The 20060-nt window shown below is 31.7% G+C and overlaps 1 protein-coding gene across 2 annotated transcripts in view; it reads left to right on the top strand.

Moving 5' to 3' along the window:
• The window catches only part of PTEN (phosphatase and tensin homolog), a 79408-nt gene that overhangs the window by 13552 nt on the left and 45796 nt on the right, over positions 1-20060 (top strand). For both annotated transcript variants that reach the window (XM_011361615.2, XM_023531461.1), the window contains exon 2: positions 10014-10098. In XM_011361615.2, the coding sequence (XP_011359917.1) occupies positions 10014-10098 (85 nt within the window). The remainder of the gene's footprint in view (positions 1-10013; positions 10099-20060) is intronic.

Here is a 20060-nt window from a genome sequence, read left to right as displayed (position 1 = left end):
TAAAAATGGTTCAAATTAACAGCACTTTCTTTGAAAAGTAAATTTGATTGTTAGAAGTAAATTTTAAAATTTTGTAGTTTTGATGTAATAAGAAAAAGAAAACCCACTGCCAGAGACACATGTTTATTAGAACATTGTTTTCTTAATACCTTGTATGTGTAGTAGTTTTTGAATATTAGGAAATTAGCTCATGGTTGCATCTAAAAGATCGATGCAGTTGGAAATCTTGGAATCTTCTTTTTTTCCCCCAGAATGCAGTTTGCTAATAATACTGAGTGAATTGGCACTAAGTACGACAAGACTTTGTTCTCAAATTACTGACACATCTCGTGGCATCTTCTGTACCTTAACTGTTAAATCTCTTTTTTCTGTAAAAGTTAATGCCTTTTTTCATTTTGCATAGCTATTAGATTAGCTAAAACCTAATGTTTTAGATAGGCACTTCTAGTAAAATAAACGATAAAAACATGGCTTTTATAATAGAATGATAGTACAGAAATAACTTATAAATCTAACGAATATAAAGATTAAAGCATAAAGATACCCTCTTATGTACTTTATAGTAATGCTGGATCAATATTATAATTTTAACTTATGATTTTTCATACGCTTTATTATGATTTTGCTCTAGAAAATTAGATTTAGCATTTGGCTTAGTTCAAGTATACAATATTGACAAGTATGTCTAATGCATGTTTTTGAACTGATAATCTTTTTGAAAGTTGTTGTATAAGTTATAGCCATATTTTGTATAATTTGTTATTTTGGTAGTCAATCTTAGATGTTTTTTAGTGGGAGCAAAACGGTAGAGAGGGGTGTGTGTATTTTAAACAGCAGCAGAGTTCTGAAACAGGAAATCAGTCTTATCGTTTTCATCCAGAGACCTAGGAAGAAAGTAATTGTTTGGTACACTCGTTAAAACCAGTTAGTTGGGCAACCTAAATTTTTAGAGGTTCACAGATGTGTAGGCTTGAATAGTTGTAGATGCATTATTTTAGAATTAACTACTCTGAAGAAAAATTGATTAAATTAGTTGAGGGGATTACTAGTGCCTCAGCTAATACACTAAAGAATTATACTTTGGATTTAAGAGTATTGCTAGCATTATCAGAGACTTGATATTTTTCTGTACTTGTAATTTGCTTAAATTTAAATAATTAAATTTCAGATTGCCTCAATTCTTCCTTTAAAAAATATTTTTTTAAACTGAGTGTAATCTGACTATATCTCGCTTGAAATGCTTTTAAAACAATTCTTAAATTTAAACAATTCAACAGAAAAAATGTTCTGTTTCAGAACATTTTTTGTCGCTGGAGAGTATCTTCCTGTTTGTTAATGTCCATACATATGCTCATAATTACATACTTGTAATCAGTGTTTTCATACTGTTCTGTGTTCTTTTTCACAAACTTTTATCTGTCAATGAGTACTTGTCATTTTTAAAGCTATGTGGGTAATATTTCATCAGGCTAACTACCATGCTTTGCTTAGGGTAATGTGTTAGGGTTATTTTCATTTTTTTCTTTTATAAACACTCTTGTGAATATCTTTGTATAGTTTACTTTTTGTTTTCTTGGAGTATATTGTTAGTGTAGGATTGCCGGAATAAAAGGTACAACAGTTTTCATGGCCCTTTGTTACAAGTTGTAGATTTCTTGCCAAATGAACCAATTTGTAATTTATTCCTACTAAGGAGAATTAATAGAAATTCTTGATGTTACCTTTGAAGAACAAGCAGTTTTCACTTAGAAGTGAGATCTAAACTTCTCTTTCAAAGAAAAAATATGTGTAAATTTTTCAGTCAAGACGGGCTGGTAAAATATAAAATGATGAAAGTTGTGAGGTTTGTTCGAAATGCATGGAGAAGTAGAAAACTTAAATAGAGTTCATAAGTTATTTTGCAGTCATTTTTCCTTTCTGGTTTGGCACTACTAGCAGATAATTAAAAAGTGTTAAAAAGAAACTAAAATTTATGCTAAAATGAATTTAAGTTAATTTATTGGGATTTTTTTCTTTATAAAAACACCATATTGAGTTGCCTTATAATGAGACATTTAAACTAAAATTAAACAGGACAGTTCTAACTCATGCAGCCTCAAATAAGAACAACCCTTTATTTTTACAGTTATAGAGCCATTTCAATTTTATAGATTTAAAGATATTTCCAGATACCTCATTTGATTCCCAAAGCAGCCAGTAACGGTTACAGCAAGTGTTATTTTTATTTTACAGAAAAACAAAACAAAAATATTTGAGGCCCAGAAATAGCGAATAACTTACCTGACGTTATATGCTTTTAAGTTACAAAACTGAGAATGAAATTCTAGTCTATATTAAAGACAATATGCATTAAGTGTAAGTATTTAGTACTGGGCCTAGGTCCTAATAAATATTTAAATGTTCCTGTGTCCTATGTTGTATCTGGCCTTTCTTTATTCTTAAAATCTTCATTTTTGGGAGCATTCTTCCTCTTAAAATTTCTGTAGGTCAAGCTTTTGTACCTATACACCCTTTCATTTTAGAAAATAAGATTTTAGGCTGCATCAATTTGGGATGTACAGGATGATTATATGCCTTATATGTTAGGACAAATTGTTTTTTATGAACAATTAACACTTTATCAACTAGAGAATTCAAGGAACTTCTATTTCTCCTTTTTTCTTCAATATGAATCTTCAATTTAGAAACCAGATCCAAACATTTAGTACACTTAATAGGGAAAAATAAAATCTAGGAAGAAATATAAAATCTTTTATTAAATGAGAAAGTCATAGACGTCCATGAGAGTGGCTAGTATTTAAAGCATAATTCGATTAGAAGAGATGATAATATGGATGTAAATGGGACATACTTGGAAAGTATTTGTTAAATTTAAACTTGTTAATTTGTTGAGATAAATGTGAACCTGAGGCAGCTTATGAATCAACAACTGAATTTCTTTTCCTCTCCTGAGTTTTAAGTGTTGGTTTAAATCACTGACAGAAACTGGGGAAAAGCTCCAGAAATGAAATTAATTGTGAAATATTGGTATTCGTTAACTTGCTTCAATTCTTGTTGTCTTTTCTTGTTGGTCTGACTTTATTTTTTCACTCCTGCTGCTGCTGGTTTAGTTCAGTGTTCCTCTTGTGAACCAGGCAACTTCAGATTTGCTTTTGATGCTTTTTTGATCACTGCCTCTCTAAATATGTCACTTTCTTTTTGGCCAGTCATGTTCCATGTATGTTACAGTTTCATGTTGTTATTGTAACTTTCAGGTAACTAGAATTTTAAAAGTTGCTTATGTGATCTATGGAAATATTTTTTCTTGAAATAATTCTGGCAGGAAAAAACAGCAGTTATTGGTTTGTATATTAGTGCTGCATTTTATAAGTTTTTTAGGGATAAGCATATCTATAATAATAAAATATAATATAGAATACTACAAAAAAGCTTTGTAGTATTTGTTTTACTTTCAGTAATCATACTTAAAATAAGATTCGGTCTACATATCAGGAACACATTTCTGTAAAATAATGTTAGGGAGCTATTTTTAGTTATTTTCTTTTTGAAAATTCTGGTTAAATTTATAGTATAAACCCCCATTAATTTAGGCTCAAATAAAATTTTAAGATAAGATAAACTCATCAGATCTCAACTGAAGTGGTTTTCTAAAAGTTGTTTTGTTAATTAGATGTAACTTGAAACATTTTTCTTGTTTTATGAATGGGTACTTAGAACAGTCAGTAAAATTTTATTTAGCTCATATAGTAGCCACATTATTTTATAATAGGTCAGTTATATTATGGGTTAAACTGACTTACGTGGACAGATTTTAGAACGTAGTTATCATTTTTTAATGATATGAGAAAGGACTGTGTAGCACTTGAATCAAGAGTGTCCGAATGATAACATCTAATTATCTAAACTCATCAACTAATTACTTAAGATCTGTATGTTTTATTGTTTGTAAATTATACCTCAAAACAAAACACATTGAACATATTTCTTCAGAGGTGGAGAAAAAGACAGTTGTATCTATAGCTATTGTGGCTATCCATCCTAGGCAAGATCAAAAAATACCATGTACGCATTTTTTTTCAATAGCCACTCATATTATGGGGAAAGAAGGCATTTTTTTTCCTTTTAGAGTAATATTTTATGTATGTTCTTAAGTTAAATACCTAAAAGGCAAATTGATATAGTAAAGCTTTCAAAGAGTTAAAGTTTACTTGAGACTTTGATTAGATTATTTAATAAGTCTGTGTTGTTGAAAAATCGCCAGATAGTTACAGTGGGTCTTATGGTCTAGGACTGTACGATTGTTCAGTTGATAGACAACTATCACTGTGTTCTAGGCATTATTTATATATCAACTCGTTTAATCCTTATAACAATCCTATATGATAAGTGCTTTTATTAGCCCTATTCTGCATAGGAAACTAGAGCACAGGGAGAGTATGTAACTTGCCCCAGGTTACATAGTAAGTGAAATTGGGGTTCAAGTCCAAGGCAGCTTGGCTTTATCTAGGGCACATGTTCTTAACCATGGTTCCACATTGACTGCAAGTAGATTACTGGATGACAAAAATACTCGGCTTCCTTCAATGACCTAGTTAGTATAATTATGCTTAACACTTACAAGTCATTAGATGAAAATTTCATGTTAAACACTCCACTTATTCAAAAGTATATCTTGTAAGTATAGGTTAAGGCTACTCTGTATTATATTTATACATATTTCTGTCTTACTTGGTTTGGATTGCCTAAAAACATGTCAAAAAGTTTAAAATATGGAGAAGCAAAGCAGTTACATTAGAAAGATTTTGTTTATTGGTATAATACTTGGCATAAGAAATATTTGCCTCAAAATTCAGCACCCATTGGTTGCTGACATCAGTTTTGGAAATGTCAGAGTTTTCTCTTGTCTTTTAGAAGATTTTCAGTTTCAACATTTAATTAGTTCATTTGGACCTACTTTCTTGAAAATTTTATATTTTTTTAATGACTTTGAAATTTAAAAAGTGTAATCTTTCGTGAGGCAGTGTGGTATGAAAAGCTTGGGCTTTGGAGTTATGTGCATAATGGATTTGAGTCATAACTTACTAAATGGCTTCAGGACCTTGGGCAAATGACCCAGTCTTTTTGACCCTCAATTTTGTCATCTATGAAATGGTAATATTGCTTTGTAGGATTTTTAGGATTAAATAAGAATGTATTTGGCCTACTGTCTGGCACATGTTCTTTCTAACTTATGATGGATGCCAAAGTCTTGTGTAAAATCTTAAACAGTATGAATAAAAAAGGTGAGAATCTGAGGAAAATGAAACCTTAAGACAGAATTCCTAGATTCTTTTTAAAGGAAGGTTTGGTTGTTACTCAGCAAGAGATTGCAGGGCAATGGATTGTTGCTCAGCAAGAGACTCCCATGTTGATCCAGGCCTTTGTCTCCTTATCCATATGATTAAATTGAACCTCCCTCATGGCATCTGCAAAACTAGACCTAATCTTCTCTCAGTCCTGCTGCCTTCTCAATAAAAGCTTTGTGAGCTGTACTGGACTGCTCACTTTTTTCAGAATATCTTATGTATATTCATATCTCTGCTCTATCCTCTGCTTGGAATGTTGTAACTGTACTGGTTTCTTTTTTTGTCTACTGATGTCTGACTTCTTAAGGATTATCTAACATATTACCTACTTTGTGAAGCTTTATCTCTGCCCCTACAGAATTAATTGCTTTTTCTCTTAAACCTCTTAAAACATCTTAATATGTCCATAATAGGGCCTTTGGCACAGTTGTAGGTCTGTGTGTCTGTCTTCTCTGATAGAATAAGTAACCCCTTGAGTACAGTAGTCTTTGCTTACTTAGCCTTAAATTCTCAGTGCTCCTTCCATAGACGGTTCCACAGGTATTTGAATAATTAGGTAAATGAAGGAGGGAGGAAGCCAATTGAATTTACTTTAATGAGTATATAACATTCCCATTTATGTAGTTATAGACAAATACTTTAATTAAGTTAACCAAGTCACAAATTTATTTACTTTATTAGTATTCATAGTGCAAGAATAAATTTGAATTTAGTCCTCGTGAAAATGACTGCATTCCAAGGGGCTTTATACTTCTGTGCTTTTCTGTAAGGCTAAAATTTTACTAGCGTTCTTATTGAAATTAATGGTTAGGTAAGTTTATTAGTAGTCATAGTTATTTCTTCCAATAAAAATAGTTCTCTGTTGCATTGCTCAGGAAAACTTGGATAATTTGAATTGATATTTTTGACTAGAATTTTTTAGATAGGAATTCTAGATTGGGTGGCTCCTACTGCTTTGGGTTCTCTACTGATGCCTGGTTTTTTGTTTTTTGGTTTTTGACTGTTATTTTCCATTTTCTAATTATGTCTCCAAGACAGTTAAAAAGTAATTATTCACTTTCAGGAATTATACTGCTATAACCTTGATTCGAGCCTTTGTTTTCTTCTGCGTTTTTCCCTCATGAATGGACATAAAATCCCAAAACATTTTGATATTTAACTAAGAGCTACATTTTTAGATGAGTCTACTTTCTTATTTGAGAATAATAAATGATAGCTAATATTTGTGATGTTAAAAATAATCATCCTAATATATATTTTTTAAATCTTTATAGTAGAAACCTTTGAGGTTTGGGGTGAATTCTTTGGCAAAAATTGTTTCTGGCACATAGTAAATGCTATTTAAGTCTTATTATATAATTTGGGGGTGTAGAAATTCAGCATTTTTTAAAACTACATAGTTGATTTCCAGTCATACAGGACAAGACTATTTTGTCATGATACTTAGTAAATAGACTTGGAGATCATTATAAAGCAAACATAATTTTAAAAATCTATTATAGAAACAGTGCAGGTGCCTTGTAGAAAATACAAAACAAGTAAAAATGATTTAAAAATATATTTTCATCACCTAGAGAGTACTACTTTTAGTTCGTAATCTTTTTGTCTACATAAGACTATATGGATATACATATTCTTTTACTAAAATGATATCACACTGTGCATTCTCTTTTGGAAATTTTTTTAGTCATTAATGTCTACATATTCATTTCAGTAAATTTTCATCTCATCTGATACCTAGATCATATTAATTAGTTGGCTCAAAAATGTCCTTTATGGCTGGTTTGTCTAAAACAGTATCCAGAACAACATCGTACCTGTGAACTTGGCTGTTAGTTAGACCACTTAAGTCTTTCTAAATCAGTAATAGTTATCCATCTCTCACCTCCCCAGCTTTTGAAATGATATTTGATTTTTAAAAAAGATATTTGAAAAGAGACTGGGTCATGTCCTATAGACCTTTTGAATTTGTCCAGTTTCTTCTCATGTCATTTAGCTTGTTCTTCTATCACATGTGTTTTCTGTAAATTAAAATTTATATCTAAGTGCTTGATGGAGTCTCAGGTTGAAGATAACTTGGTTATCATAGATGATACTATGTCTTTCATATTGTATCACATTGAAAGTTATATGATCTCTGACTTAGTGATGCTGAAATTGACCACCGAAATTGGGTAAAGGCAGTCTTTTCTGCCCAATGCTCAGTGTTATATTGTCTGCTTACATAGAAAGTATTTCGTGTGGTGGTATTTTGGTTCTATAAGAAAGTTGATTCCTTATCCACTCACCTGTTGGTTTAGTACCATTTGTTGATCCTTGCTTAAATTTTATTAGGGCTTACAGAGTATGATTTTTCTAATTCTATCTTTTTTACATTTATTAACCAGTGTTTTTCTATAAAGTAGAGCTACCCTTTACAAATTGGGGCTATTGGTTGCCCTGAAATACAATTCCTACTGAAAAAGTAGGATAAATACTAATCTTCCTTTTATCAATTTTCAAAGTAAAGAACTATCCCAGTAGCCAGTTTAATAGGTGATGAATGGAAAGGATTTTTGTTGTTTTGTTCTAGCTTTTTCTCTTTTTGAGTATCTTTATAGACTCAGGAATTTTTTTTCAGGATGTTTTAATTTACTATCATTTATAATTTTTCTTTGATATTCACGTTGTCACAACTTCAGTCATTGGACGTTCTTTAAGGTAGCTTTTATGTCTGTTTGACATAGACCATTAATCTGTGTACATCTTTCTTGCTCTCTAGTACAGAATGGTATCCCAGACTCATCTTGTACCTTTTGTGCCCCAGACCTGGCATCGACTGTTTTACCAAGGAGTTTGGTACCTTTTAGTGTATCATGATATTAGAGGTAAAATCTGAGTTCTAGGAGTGTTACTGCTGCTAAGGTGATGTGCTTTTAAGCCATTTCGTGAAAAGACCTAGAAAATACAGATTTTTATAAACTTGGGTTCATAGTGATATTTTCAATTAATGTTTTTACTTGATTTTCTGATTTTATAATGATAACTTTTCTGTTACACTACTAAATCATGAATCTTAAAATTATTAGCATAGGTTTTTCCTACAATATGAAGAAAAAAGTTCGAGGATATCAATCTTGATATTACCAAAAACAATCAGAAGAAGTTTAACATTTCTTTGTAGTTCATTTTATTCTTAGAATACTTCCTACCAAGAAGTACAATAAAATTGCAGTGTCCAAATAATCCTTGAAATAACTCCTTTCTCCTGGTTATTATTTTGATATTAGGTTTATTTCTGCCTATTTTCAATCTACGCTTCTCCCTTTCCTCTTCATTTCTCTATGAAACACCCATTTTTATTAGTTTCTCAGTTATCACTCTGTGTGTGTTTTGAGGGGGTGGAGTTCAAATTCAAGCAAATATGTGTAACTATTATTTCTTTTAACCAAAAAGAAAATGTTATTTCTTTTGTAAAATATTTATTTCTTTTATACAAAAGGTAGTGAACTTATACCCTATTGCGCACATTTTTTTCTTAAAACATTCTGTAAATCTGTCCAGTCAGTACATAGTAATGTTATGGATGAAACATAGAGTATACATATAACATTTTCTTAAATTATATCAAAATTTTTTAATAATTTGATAATTATTTTTGGATTGAAAATAATACTGAAAGCAGCTCAATAATAAAGCAGAAAATAAATAAGATCTAGAAAAGGGTACTGGATTTGGTGAATTTTGTATTGTATTTGGTGAAGTTTGAATTGTATTTGGATGATGAATGAGACCACAAATTGATGAGCCGCGAACTTAAGCGATGGTATTGAAGAGAGGCTTTAGGCAGATTAGCTTGGCTCTTTTCGAAAGATTCGAGTCAGAAAATCATGAGATTAGAGAGGATTGATGGAGCTCTAAAGCTGGTATGATGGACACAATGCATTGTTGGTGAGTTTTTTATAGTTAGATATAAATTCTTGAGTGTAGAAGTTTGTGTTTTGTGCCCACTATAGTGTGTAACAAGTGAATAGAATGGGCATGTTAAATATTGATTACCTTGTTTGGAAATGTGAATAAGTTTTTAACTCAGTTCAGTATTACCAAGTTATAAATACTAAGGGTGAGACGAGATCTTAGTGGTTGTCTTAGCCTAATCATGTGGAATAGGAAATTGAAATCTAAAAGTTTAAGTGACTTGTTCAAATTATATAACTGGTTAGAGGCATAGCCAGCTCTTAAATATGACATCCTAACTCTTAATTGTATCTGCTTTTCTCTATACCATGGTACCTTTTATAACCATGAAAAATATAGAAGTTGTGGAGCTTTTTTTTGTTTTATTTTGAATTTTGGTTTTTGTCTCAGAGTACTTTAGTATTTATAAAGTCTGAGGTTTTCGTTTTTTATGTATATGTATATACTATAAATGAAGAAGGTAACTTTTTACCTTAGGTGCATTTTTAATGTACTAAGTAGAGGGATTTGAAAATTATTTTGCCAAGTTATCATTTTGAGGATCTTTTTTGGAATTAATGTATTTACTTGTATTTCTTAATTACACATAGTGGTTATTAGCATAGCTGTAGTGGGGAAAGCTTTTTTTTTTTATAATTAGCTAAAGTTTTAAGTGTGTACATGGTTTGTATTGTTTTATATTTCAGATATTTCCTTAACTTAAGTACTCAGATATTTATCCAAACATTATTGCTATGGGGTTTCCTGCAGAAAGACTTGAAGGTGTATACAGGAACAATATTGACGATGTAGTAAGGTAAGAACTCTTTAATTTTCTATTTTGAATATAGATGTATTATATTACTGTTGCATTTTTATTTAGAATAGATTTCAAAACCACAGAAAGAGATATGCTTTGTGATGTGAACTTTATTTTTATTATGTTGGTGTTCTCCAGCCATTTTTTTTTTTTTTTTTTTTTTGCTTAATGTACCTAATGGACCTTAATAGGCTAACTCATTTGATAAGAGCAGACCTTTTACATAATCAGGGGTATGTGATATGATTTCATGGATTCTATATAAAGTGCCCCTCAGCAAGTTAATGCCTGGATCCATTGCACTGGGATTTTTATTTTTTGACTTTTTTTCCAAAATTGGGATTAGGCTTAAAAACCTTGAGTGCATTTATTCACTTAATTGTATTTATCTTTAGGTACAGATACTATCTACTTTTATGTAGAACAGTTTATAATGGGGCATAAGCACACCAAGCACCTAAAGGAGTATTTGGTACAAGAGATCTAGAAAGAAATTGCTGGGCATACCAAAGCCTAACATCTGTTTTATAATTTTGTATAATTTTCTTAGTGTAATTATCATTCAGTTCAGAAGAAAGCACATTGAAAAGGCCTACTTAAATAATTTTTAACATATTTTGACCAAAAAGTATATGATTTTTTTTGAGAGACTTTGTATCTGCTGTGTAAACAGTCAATATATTTTTTGATTTCAGAGCAAAAATATATGTGGGTGAATAAATTAAATATCAGTAGGAACTTTGATGGCTTTTAAAAATTAAAATTTTGGATTATTTTCTACCTTTTTTCAGATGGTAAAGTATCTTTCTTGGAGACTTCAAACTTAAATGTTTAGTGGTTATGAGAATTACATATTATGGGTTGTAAAGCACTCGGTAAAGCATTATTCAGAGATGTAGAATCCTTTTTATAATAGTTATCTGAGTACCTAAGCCTATATATATATATACATATACGCATATACTCTTATATGAGCTAGCTATAAGTTGTTAGTTTTTAGCAATTTGCTTTGAACCAAAGTATATTTACATTTTTTTGGAGCACTTAGTTGTGTCCATATGGATTTTTGTAATGTTTATATTGTGTTCAGTATTAAATTTTGGTTTCTACAGAAACTACAAAATAACCCAAAACTACTTTTTTTGTGGTTTCTGTTATAGTTATAGGTGGTACAAAGGCTGTTAGAAGTACTACTTAAGGAATTGGAAATAGGGAAATGGATTTGCCTTCTCATAGGTAGGACACAATGGAAGGATGCTTAACATCAAAGATCCTTGGGAGTAACAGTTTGATATGGCTTTGTCAGTGGTGACACAGTCAACAGAAACTGCAGTAGGTGATAGAAAAAAAAGGAATGGGGGAAGTAAAGTTTGAATCGAGAGATGGAGGATCTGGGAAATGAACAGTGCAGTCACCAGACATGTATTCTCTGCTATGTGTAAGAGTGTTTATCAGTCCTCTTTATGTCCTAAACAAGCTATCTCATAAGATGATCTACTTCACAATACTATAATTCTCTGTTTAACCAACTACTAATTCAACCAAGTCATATTAGTACTCGTACTAGGAAAGAGCATAAGTGAGTACTCTTGAGTAGAGTTTAAGTTTTCTGATAACTGTAAAGATATCTTTGTGGTAAATTAATCTGTCATGTTAGTTTTTTCATTGTTCTCTTCTGAATGTGAATTATTCTCTTCTGAGTTAGTCACTGAAGCTGAGTGATCATCTTTTAGGTTATTGATAAAGTCCAATTTCTGGAGTTAAAAATTTGATTATCAGATGTTAGATTGTAATAACTTCACCAAGAAAGTACTATGCTGGGGATTATTTTGATCTGTCATCTTCTGACTTTATAATCACTGCTTTTATTCCTTTGAATTAAGATTCAAACATTTAGTTTATAATCAGTAACCAAGGTGAAGTTTATTTTATCTGCTTTAATGTATCTAGTTTATTTTATCTAGGTTTTAACTTTTTCAAATCTGTTATTCCTAAAAAAAGTTTTACGTGTATGGAAATTTATTTAGCCAGTGGTTGCTGTAGCTGACTGATTTTTGTTACCCTTTGGTAATGGTAATGGTAATAGCATATAAAAAATGAATTATCAGCTGAAATAAAAGCTGTTCTGTACTTGCTTTTGTTTTGCTTTTTTTTTTTTAAATTTAGGAGATAAATGGCCTCTAAGGCTTTGTTCGCTTCAGTTGTTCACCCCACTCCCCTTTTTTTATGAGAGAAATGATGAATAGTGACTGGGAAGGAAGATATTGTTTTTTTGATGAACTAAAATGAAAATAAATAATTTCTAAGTAATTGGCCTGTTAGGATTAACCTTGCCAAGGGAATGGTTGCCTCCAGTACCAAAATGATTGATTTCGTTAATTGCTTTACATTGTATTGGAGATAATAGTAATAATCAGTAGTAGTTTCTTTTTGGTTTGAAGATGATAATGTCTCTGAAAAATGTCTTTACTTTCTTATATCTTTTTGTTAACAAAACTGTTTTCAGTTGGATTTTTCTTTATCCTCTCTATTGAGATGTCTAAAGAATATTACCTTTTTTGTAATTCCATTTTTTTCCTATTATTTTTCCCCAAACGGGAAGTTTTTATGCAGAATTCACACTTTATTGTTGTTGTACATCATTGCTTTGATTAAAATAAACTCAAATTACAAATACCTTCATGATTAAATTGTTCAGTATTATTTAACTGTTTGGAATATGATTTCTTATGGCAATGTGAATTTCACACTTGAGATACTCAGAGTACTTTTGTGACAAATATTTAACTTTGCCTTTCCAGGTTACCTGCTAGGACAATAAACAAATAAACAAAGTTTTAAAAATAAATGAAAAAATAAACATAAAGGGAGAGAAGGAAAAAAGTGAACCAAGATGAAACTTTTTATTATCTTAAATGCAAATGTTTTGTTTAATAAGCAATGAGAATGACAGGATAGAGACAGGATAGAGACATCCCTTTTATGAAAGGGATGTTTGAAGAGCTAACTCTTCCCAGATTGTTTCTCTTCATTTCCTCTTGTTATCTATCACCTTCTCTCCTCCTAACTTTTTCCCTGACTAGATGAAAAATATGAAATAATATTTTATTCAGATAATTGATTACACTTTGATATGTATGTTAGCCTTATTCCTCAGGCTAATATTGAAGTTATCTAATTTATATGTTATCTCATAAATGTAAGCAGTCTTTAACAGATTGGTGTTTCATGTGTTTAGACACAGCTTGAGAACTGTTTTGTGCCTAATAAATCAGGAATTTGTAGGTATAATAGAGATGAATTTGCTTTCTTAATGCAGAACCTTTAGTATGACCAGGGCACTGTAATAAATCTCTTGAGTGAAATTCTAATATGCTGCTTTCCTTACCTTTTTATTTTATTTTTCTTTCCCTCTCTCCCTTCCCCTTGTCTATTTCTTTTTTTTTTTTTTGTAGTATATTAAATCTTTCTATACAGTGTTTTATAGAACACAATTTGGGAAATGTTGAAAATGAAAAAAGATGCATGTAACAATATTTTCCTGTAGTCCTAATTAGGAAATAATTTACTTCCTTCTCTGTTATTGGAAAGATTTTAGATGTGGCAAGATTCCCATATTATAAGGAAATGCTTAGAGCTCACTCTTCAGATATATAATGACTTTTTAAAAAAGACATTATCTCGTGTTTTGTATACTATCAGTTTTTTGCCCATATATAAACAGCTGTATCACAGATTCAAAGAATCCATCTTCTTTTCTGTTTTATACATTTTCTTATTGAAGAAATTTTCAAATGTTCTTCTCTTAATTATATGTTGATCTTTTAATCAACCTTAATTGTATGCTGATTTTCAATTAAAAAAAAAGAAGTGTTTGTTATCCCAACATTATCATTATTGCCTATTCTATTAAAGAGAAATGAAGGAGATTATTTAGAGAATTTAATGTTTACAGATTATAGAGATTATTCAAAATAATTTAGAGGAAAGTATCAGTGTCATTCTCCCTTTCCAACAACTTTTGACTTCCCTCATATCACTTCTATTTTCTGCTTTTTTTTTTTTTTTTACTTTATTGAGGTGAAAAATCACATAACAAAATTAACTATTCTAAAGTGTACAGTTCAGTGACATTTAGCACCTTCACAGTGCTTTGCAATCACCTATATAAGTTCTAACACATATTATCACCTGTACCCATTGGCTTCCTCCCACCTCTTTTGCCAGTCTCGTTTCCTTACAAATAGCAGATTTTGATGGATTTGACAATGTTTATATTATCTACACCAATACAATTTTTGATATTTTCGTAATAGATAATATTGATTGTATATTTATTTATATACATATGTTATTGTTGTTTAAGCAGTTGACATGTCATCGTGTTAAATCTCTACAGTAAGCCTATCCCATCTTATAGATAGTTTAAAAGAAGTTAATGTTCCCAAGTGCCACAACTGGCAAATGTTGAGGTTGAGGGTTGAGCCCAGATTCCAAAGCTCATTTCTCTAATAATCCTGTAATTCTGTACATCAGAGGAAAAAAACTGGAAACTAAACACTGATCTAGCCTTTTGTTGTCCTTTTTTTGGTCTAATATGGTGTTGGTCCCCACAGTGTGGGAAATAAGAAAGAGCTTTTCTAGTATTACATCAGAAAATTTCTTTAGGATTTGAGTCTTCAGATTGAAAAGACCTGTATATTATCAAGCACAATAAATGAAAAGAGGCCAATACCAAACAAATTATTATAAAACTTCTTTAAGAACAACAAAAATAATAAGATGTTTCAGCAGCTTTCAGGATCAGTTAGAAAGGATTAAAAATATAAATGGCATCTAATTTCTCAGCAATAGAATTAAAGATGGAAGAACAGCACTTCGTAAGTTCTGCATTCAGCCTAGAATTCTATATCTATCTAAACAATCAAGTGCAAAAGTAGGAAAACACTAAAACATTAAAAAAAGAAATGTAACCCATGCTACATTTCTTAGTAGAGTACTAGAAGATTTGCTCTAGCAAAACAAGGGAATCAACCATGAAAGAAAAGGGCTCCAATAAAGAGAGGATCCAACTCAAGCAATAAGGAAAAATCTCAGGATGACACCTGTACCACAAGCTGAAGAGCAACCAGTTCAGGAAAAAAGAGAGGTTCAGAAAAGAAAAAAAAAGACATAGGTGGAGATATTGAACTATTTGGGGAAAAGATGCAGTAGATTCTTAGAAAAATAGATGAATTAGAAAAGGAAGCAGTTACTAACTTCTATTGATTGATTCAACCCCAAATTTTGATACTACTATTTAAGTGGGATTAAGAGAAACATATGTCTGCAGATACTACTGGTTTTGTGGTTTTGTACCATGCCTCTACCATGTCAGAAAATATGTAGGTAATTAATAAATCTACAAGAAGCAGCATTATAACAAATAGAGGTGCTGAATTAAATACCAGGAAAAAGAATCCAAGTAGTTGGGCGTGGTTGCTTTTAGGAGAGAAGCCAGGAATATCGGTTTGAAGATGAATAGAACTGGAGATGAGTAGTTTTTTTTTTATTGTGGTAAAATATATATAAGATAAAATTTACCCTTTTAATCATTTTTAAGTGTGCACTTTAGTGGCATTAAGTACATTCACAGTGTTGTGTAGCCATCACCACTATCCATTTATAAAACTTTTTTATTCCATACTAAAACATACCCATTAAACAGTAACTCCATTCTTCCTAGTCCCAGCCTCTGGTAGCCACTGTTCCGTTTTCTGTCACTATGTATTTGACTGTTCTAAGTACCTTATATATAAGTGGAATCATACAGTATTTGTCTTTTTGTGACTTATTTCACTTAACATAATGTCTTAAAGGTTCATTCATGGTGTGGTATGTGTCAGAATTTCCTTCCATTTCATGTATATATACCACATTCTGTTTATCCATTCATCCATTGATGAACACTCTGGTTGCTTTTCCTTTCAACTATTGTAAATAATGCTGGTACAAGCATGGGTGTAACAGTATATGTTTAAGCCCCTTTAAATTTGTTTGGGTATACATGCAAAAGTGAAATTGCTGGATCAAATGGTAATTCTTTTTAATTTTTTGAAGAACAACCATATGGTTTTTTATAGTAGCTGTATCATTTTACATTCCCACCAGCAGTACACCAGTGTTCCAGTTTCAACACATCTTCGTTAACCCTTGTTACTTTTTGGACTTTTTTTAAATAACTTTCTTAATGGGAGTGAAGTGTTGTTTCATTGTGATTTTAATTTTTATTTCCCTAATAATAAGTGATATTGAGTATCTTTTCGTGTACTTATTGATCATTCATATATCTTTGAAGAAGGGTCTATTCAAGTCCCTTGGTTGTTTACAAATTGGATGGTTTGGCTTTTTGTTGTTGAGTTTTAAGAGTTCTTTATATATTCTGGATATTAATTTATCAGATATATGATTTGCAAGTATATTCTCATTCTATGAGTGGCTTTTTTACTTTGATAGTATCCTTTGATGCACAAAAGTTTTAAATTTTGATGCAGTCCAATTTATCGAATTTTTATTGCCTGTGCCTTTATTGTTACATCTAAGAAATCATTGCTAAATCCAATGTCATGAAGCTTTTCCTCTGTTTTGTCTGTCATTTAGACCTTTGATTCATTTTGAATTAAGTTTGATATATGGTGTAAGATAAGGGTCCAGCAGCCCATTTGTTGAAAAGACTGTCCTTTCTGCATTAAGTGGTCTTGGCACCTTTGTCAAAAATGATTTGACCACACATAAAAGGGTTTATTTCTGAGGGTTCTATTTTGTTCCGTTGGTATACGTCTGTGTGCCAGTACCAACCACACTTTGTAGCTTTATAGCAAATTTTGAAATCAGGAATTGTGAGTCCTACAAATTCGTTCTTTCATTTCAAAATTGTTTTGGTTTTTTGAGAGTCCACATGAATTTTAAAGTGGAATTTGTATTTCTGGTAAAAAAAAAAAAAAAGTGGGTTTTTGGTAGAAATTGCATTAATCTGTAGATTGCATTGAATGGTATTGAAATCTTAACAATATCAAGTCTTCTAATCCATGAACATGGAGTGTTTTTCCATTTTTTAGGTCTTTAATTTCTTTCAACGGTGTTTTGTAGTTTTCTGTGTACAAGTATTTTACCTCCTTGGCTAAGTTAATTCATAATATTTTACTCTTTTTGATGCTATTCTAACTATAATTGTTTTCTTAATTTTCCTTTTTTGATCTTTCATTGTTTAGTGTATAGAAATGCAAATGATTTACACGTTAATTTGTGTGTGTGTGTGTGTGCGCGTGCACGCGCATGCAGTCTTTAGGGTTTTCTACATATACGATCATGTGATCTGCAAATAATATTACTTCTTTCCAATTTGGATGTCTATTTTTCCTTCTTGCCTAATTGCTCTGGCTCGAATGTTTAGTACTATGTTGAATAAAAGGGGTGAAAATAGGGCTCCTGTCTCATTATTGACCTTAGCAGAAAAACTTTTGTTTTTTACCATTGCATATCATATTAGTTGTGGAGCGTGTGTGTGTGTGTATGTGTTTAAAATAGACTTTTATAGAGCCATTTTGCATTTGTCACTATACTGAGCAGAAGGTACAGAGATTTCCCATATACCCCCTACATTCACACATGCAAAGCCTCTTTCGTTATTAATGTCCTCCACCTGAGTGGTATGTTTATTATAATAGATGAACCTACGCTGACACATCATTATTGTCCAGAGTCCATAGTTTACATTAGAATTCACTCTTGATGTTATACATTCTGTGTGCTTTGGACAAATTTATAATGATGTGTATCCACCATAATAGTATCATACAGAGTAGTTTCACTGCCCTAAAAGTTATCTGTGCTTCTCCTGTTCATCCTTCGCTTTCTCCAGCCTCTGGCAACCACCGATGTTTTTACTGTCTCCATAGTTTTGACTTTTCTAAGAATGTCATTTAGGTGGAATCATCCAGTATGATTCTTATACTCTGCTCCTATACAATATGGTAGTATATAAAAAATCCACAGCATGTAAAATGATACACCCACTTTGGAAGACAGTTGGTGGTTTCTTAGAGTGAACATACTCCATACACTCAAGAAATTGCACCCCTTTGGGTTTCTTAGAGTAAACATACTCCATACACTCAAGAAATTATACCCCTTTGGGTATTTACCCAAAGGAATTGAAAACTTACATTCAAACAAACACCTGTACATAGAAATCATATTTCTTGTGTCTGGTTCCCAAAAGAGGAAAAGAGGGGGAAATTTAAGGAAAAAAAAAAAAAGGCTCTGGATCTAAAAATCCTCTGGAAGCTCTTTCAGTCAGTGGGGCTTATAGCCTGCACATCTGTAATCAGAAGCAGAAGTTAAGAATCTGAACACAAATCCCTGATACTTAGGGTACAGAGTCCCACAAGCTGGTGCCGTGGCTCCTGCAGGTGTGGGGGATGATTGGAAGGGTGAAGGGGAAGCTAGGTGGGGAGTGGCAACCACATTTAAAGTTGAAATTGACTAAATTAACTATGATTTACTGCCTAAGCCTTCCCTTGGAAGCTGCAAGCTTTTAAAGACTCCAGAGTTCTAAAATAGTTAATCAGATAGGTTATGCCCATACAATTTTTGTCTAGATCGGGAGGTGGATTCCTGGTGCTTCCTGCTCTGCCATCTTCTCTCCACTAATTTTTCATTACATACTTTCTTATCTTTTGAAATACATATGTTTATATATTATTTTGACAAAAATAATTTTAAAATGCACTTTGGCAGCTTATTTAGAAAGTAAAGACAAAAAATGAAGACTTTATTCTCATAATTGTCTTTAATAAATTCAGATTTTAAATTATTTTAAGTAAGGTATAGTTGTATTAGAAAGATTTGTATTTTAGATTTTCCAAGTTTTGTGGGTATTACCCCTCTGCTCTTGTCTAAGTTTTTGTCTCTACTTTCTAAGTATCTACAGTTAAATTTTCTCATTTCCCTTTGGAAATGCTGTTTTCTTGCTTTTTTCCGCCTTTCCATTGTATCAAACTTATAAGGAAGGCAATGAGCCAGTTGTGGGCATGAAATCCTTGGGAGGAAAGAGGAGGAAGTGGGAGGGGTAGCCATAGTGAATGTTTCCCTAAGTAATATTCAAGTTCTTTGAGAGAATTTACCCTCCCCCCCCCTTTAAAAATGCTGTGATATTTTCTTTTAAATAGATTATTTATTCTCCTGCTAGTTTCACTGTTGCCCAGAGTGCTAGATAAGAAATCATAAAGTTCAAATATTAAAGGGAGCACACATAAAAGTATGATTTCACCAGCCCTCATGAAAAAAACCAACAAAGCAAAAAATAAAAAAAGAACTTCCCTGCCCTACCCCCACAAAACCTATAGAAAAATACTGTAAAAGAAAGAAGTCAGGGTTCTTGGTTGCACATGACCAAAAGTAAGTCTAACTTAATAAGAAAAGAATTTTTTTGAAAAATATTTGATAGCTCATAGTTTATAGTTAGAGAACCAGGCTTTGAAGATTGCAGAAGCTAAGGGAAGCAAGACATGGTCACGAGGTTACAATAAGAGTATTCTCTGCTTTTGACATTGTTTCTTGGACACTTGCTGTCCTAGGTACTGCTGCCATGACCGGATATTGGTGACTATGCTCATAAACGTTCAGCCCCTCTGGAGCTGTCTCTGAATAATCTCTGGCTCCTCTGCACCTTGTTCTCACTACAGAGAATTCAGTATCCAGAGCAGGAGGACTGAATTAGTCTAAGCCTGCACACGTGATGAGAGAAAGGCAGGGAAGGGAGTTTTTGCTTCTTACCTCTTGAAATTCTGTTAAAATTAGAATGATTTTGAAGGCTCAGCAACCTAAAGATGACAGTATCCCTTAAAATTTTCTCCTACTTTATACTTTCTATCCTCAGGTTTTCTTCCCAAAGATATCTACAGTTAAAAGTTTCATGT

The sequence above is a fragment of the Pteropus vampyrus genome, unplaced genomic scaffold (assembly GCF_000151845.1).
Source record: "Pteropus vampyrus isolate Shadow unplaced genomic scaffold, Pvam_2.0 Scaffold68, whole genome shotgun sequence".
NCBI classification, from domain to species: Eukaryota; Metazoa; Chordata; class Mammalia; order Chiroptera; family Pteropodidae; genus Pteropus; species Pteropus vampyrus.
The sequence above is the reverse complement of the archived record's forward strand: the minus strand, read 5'-3'. Positions and strand labels throughout refer to the sequence as shown.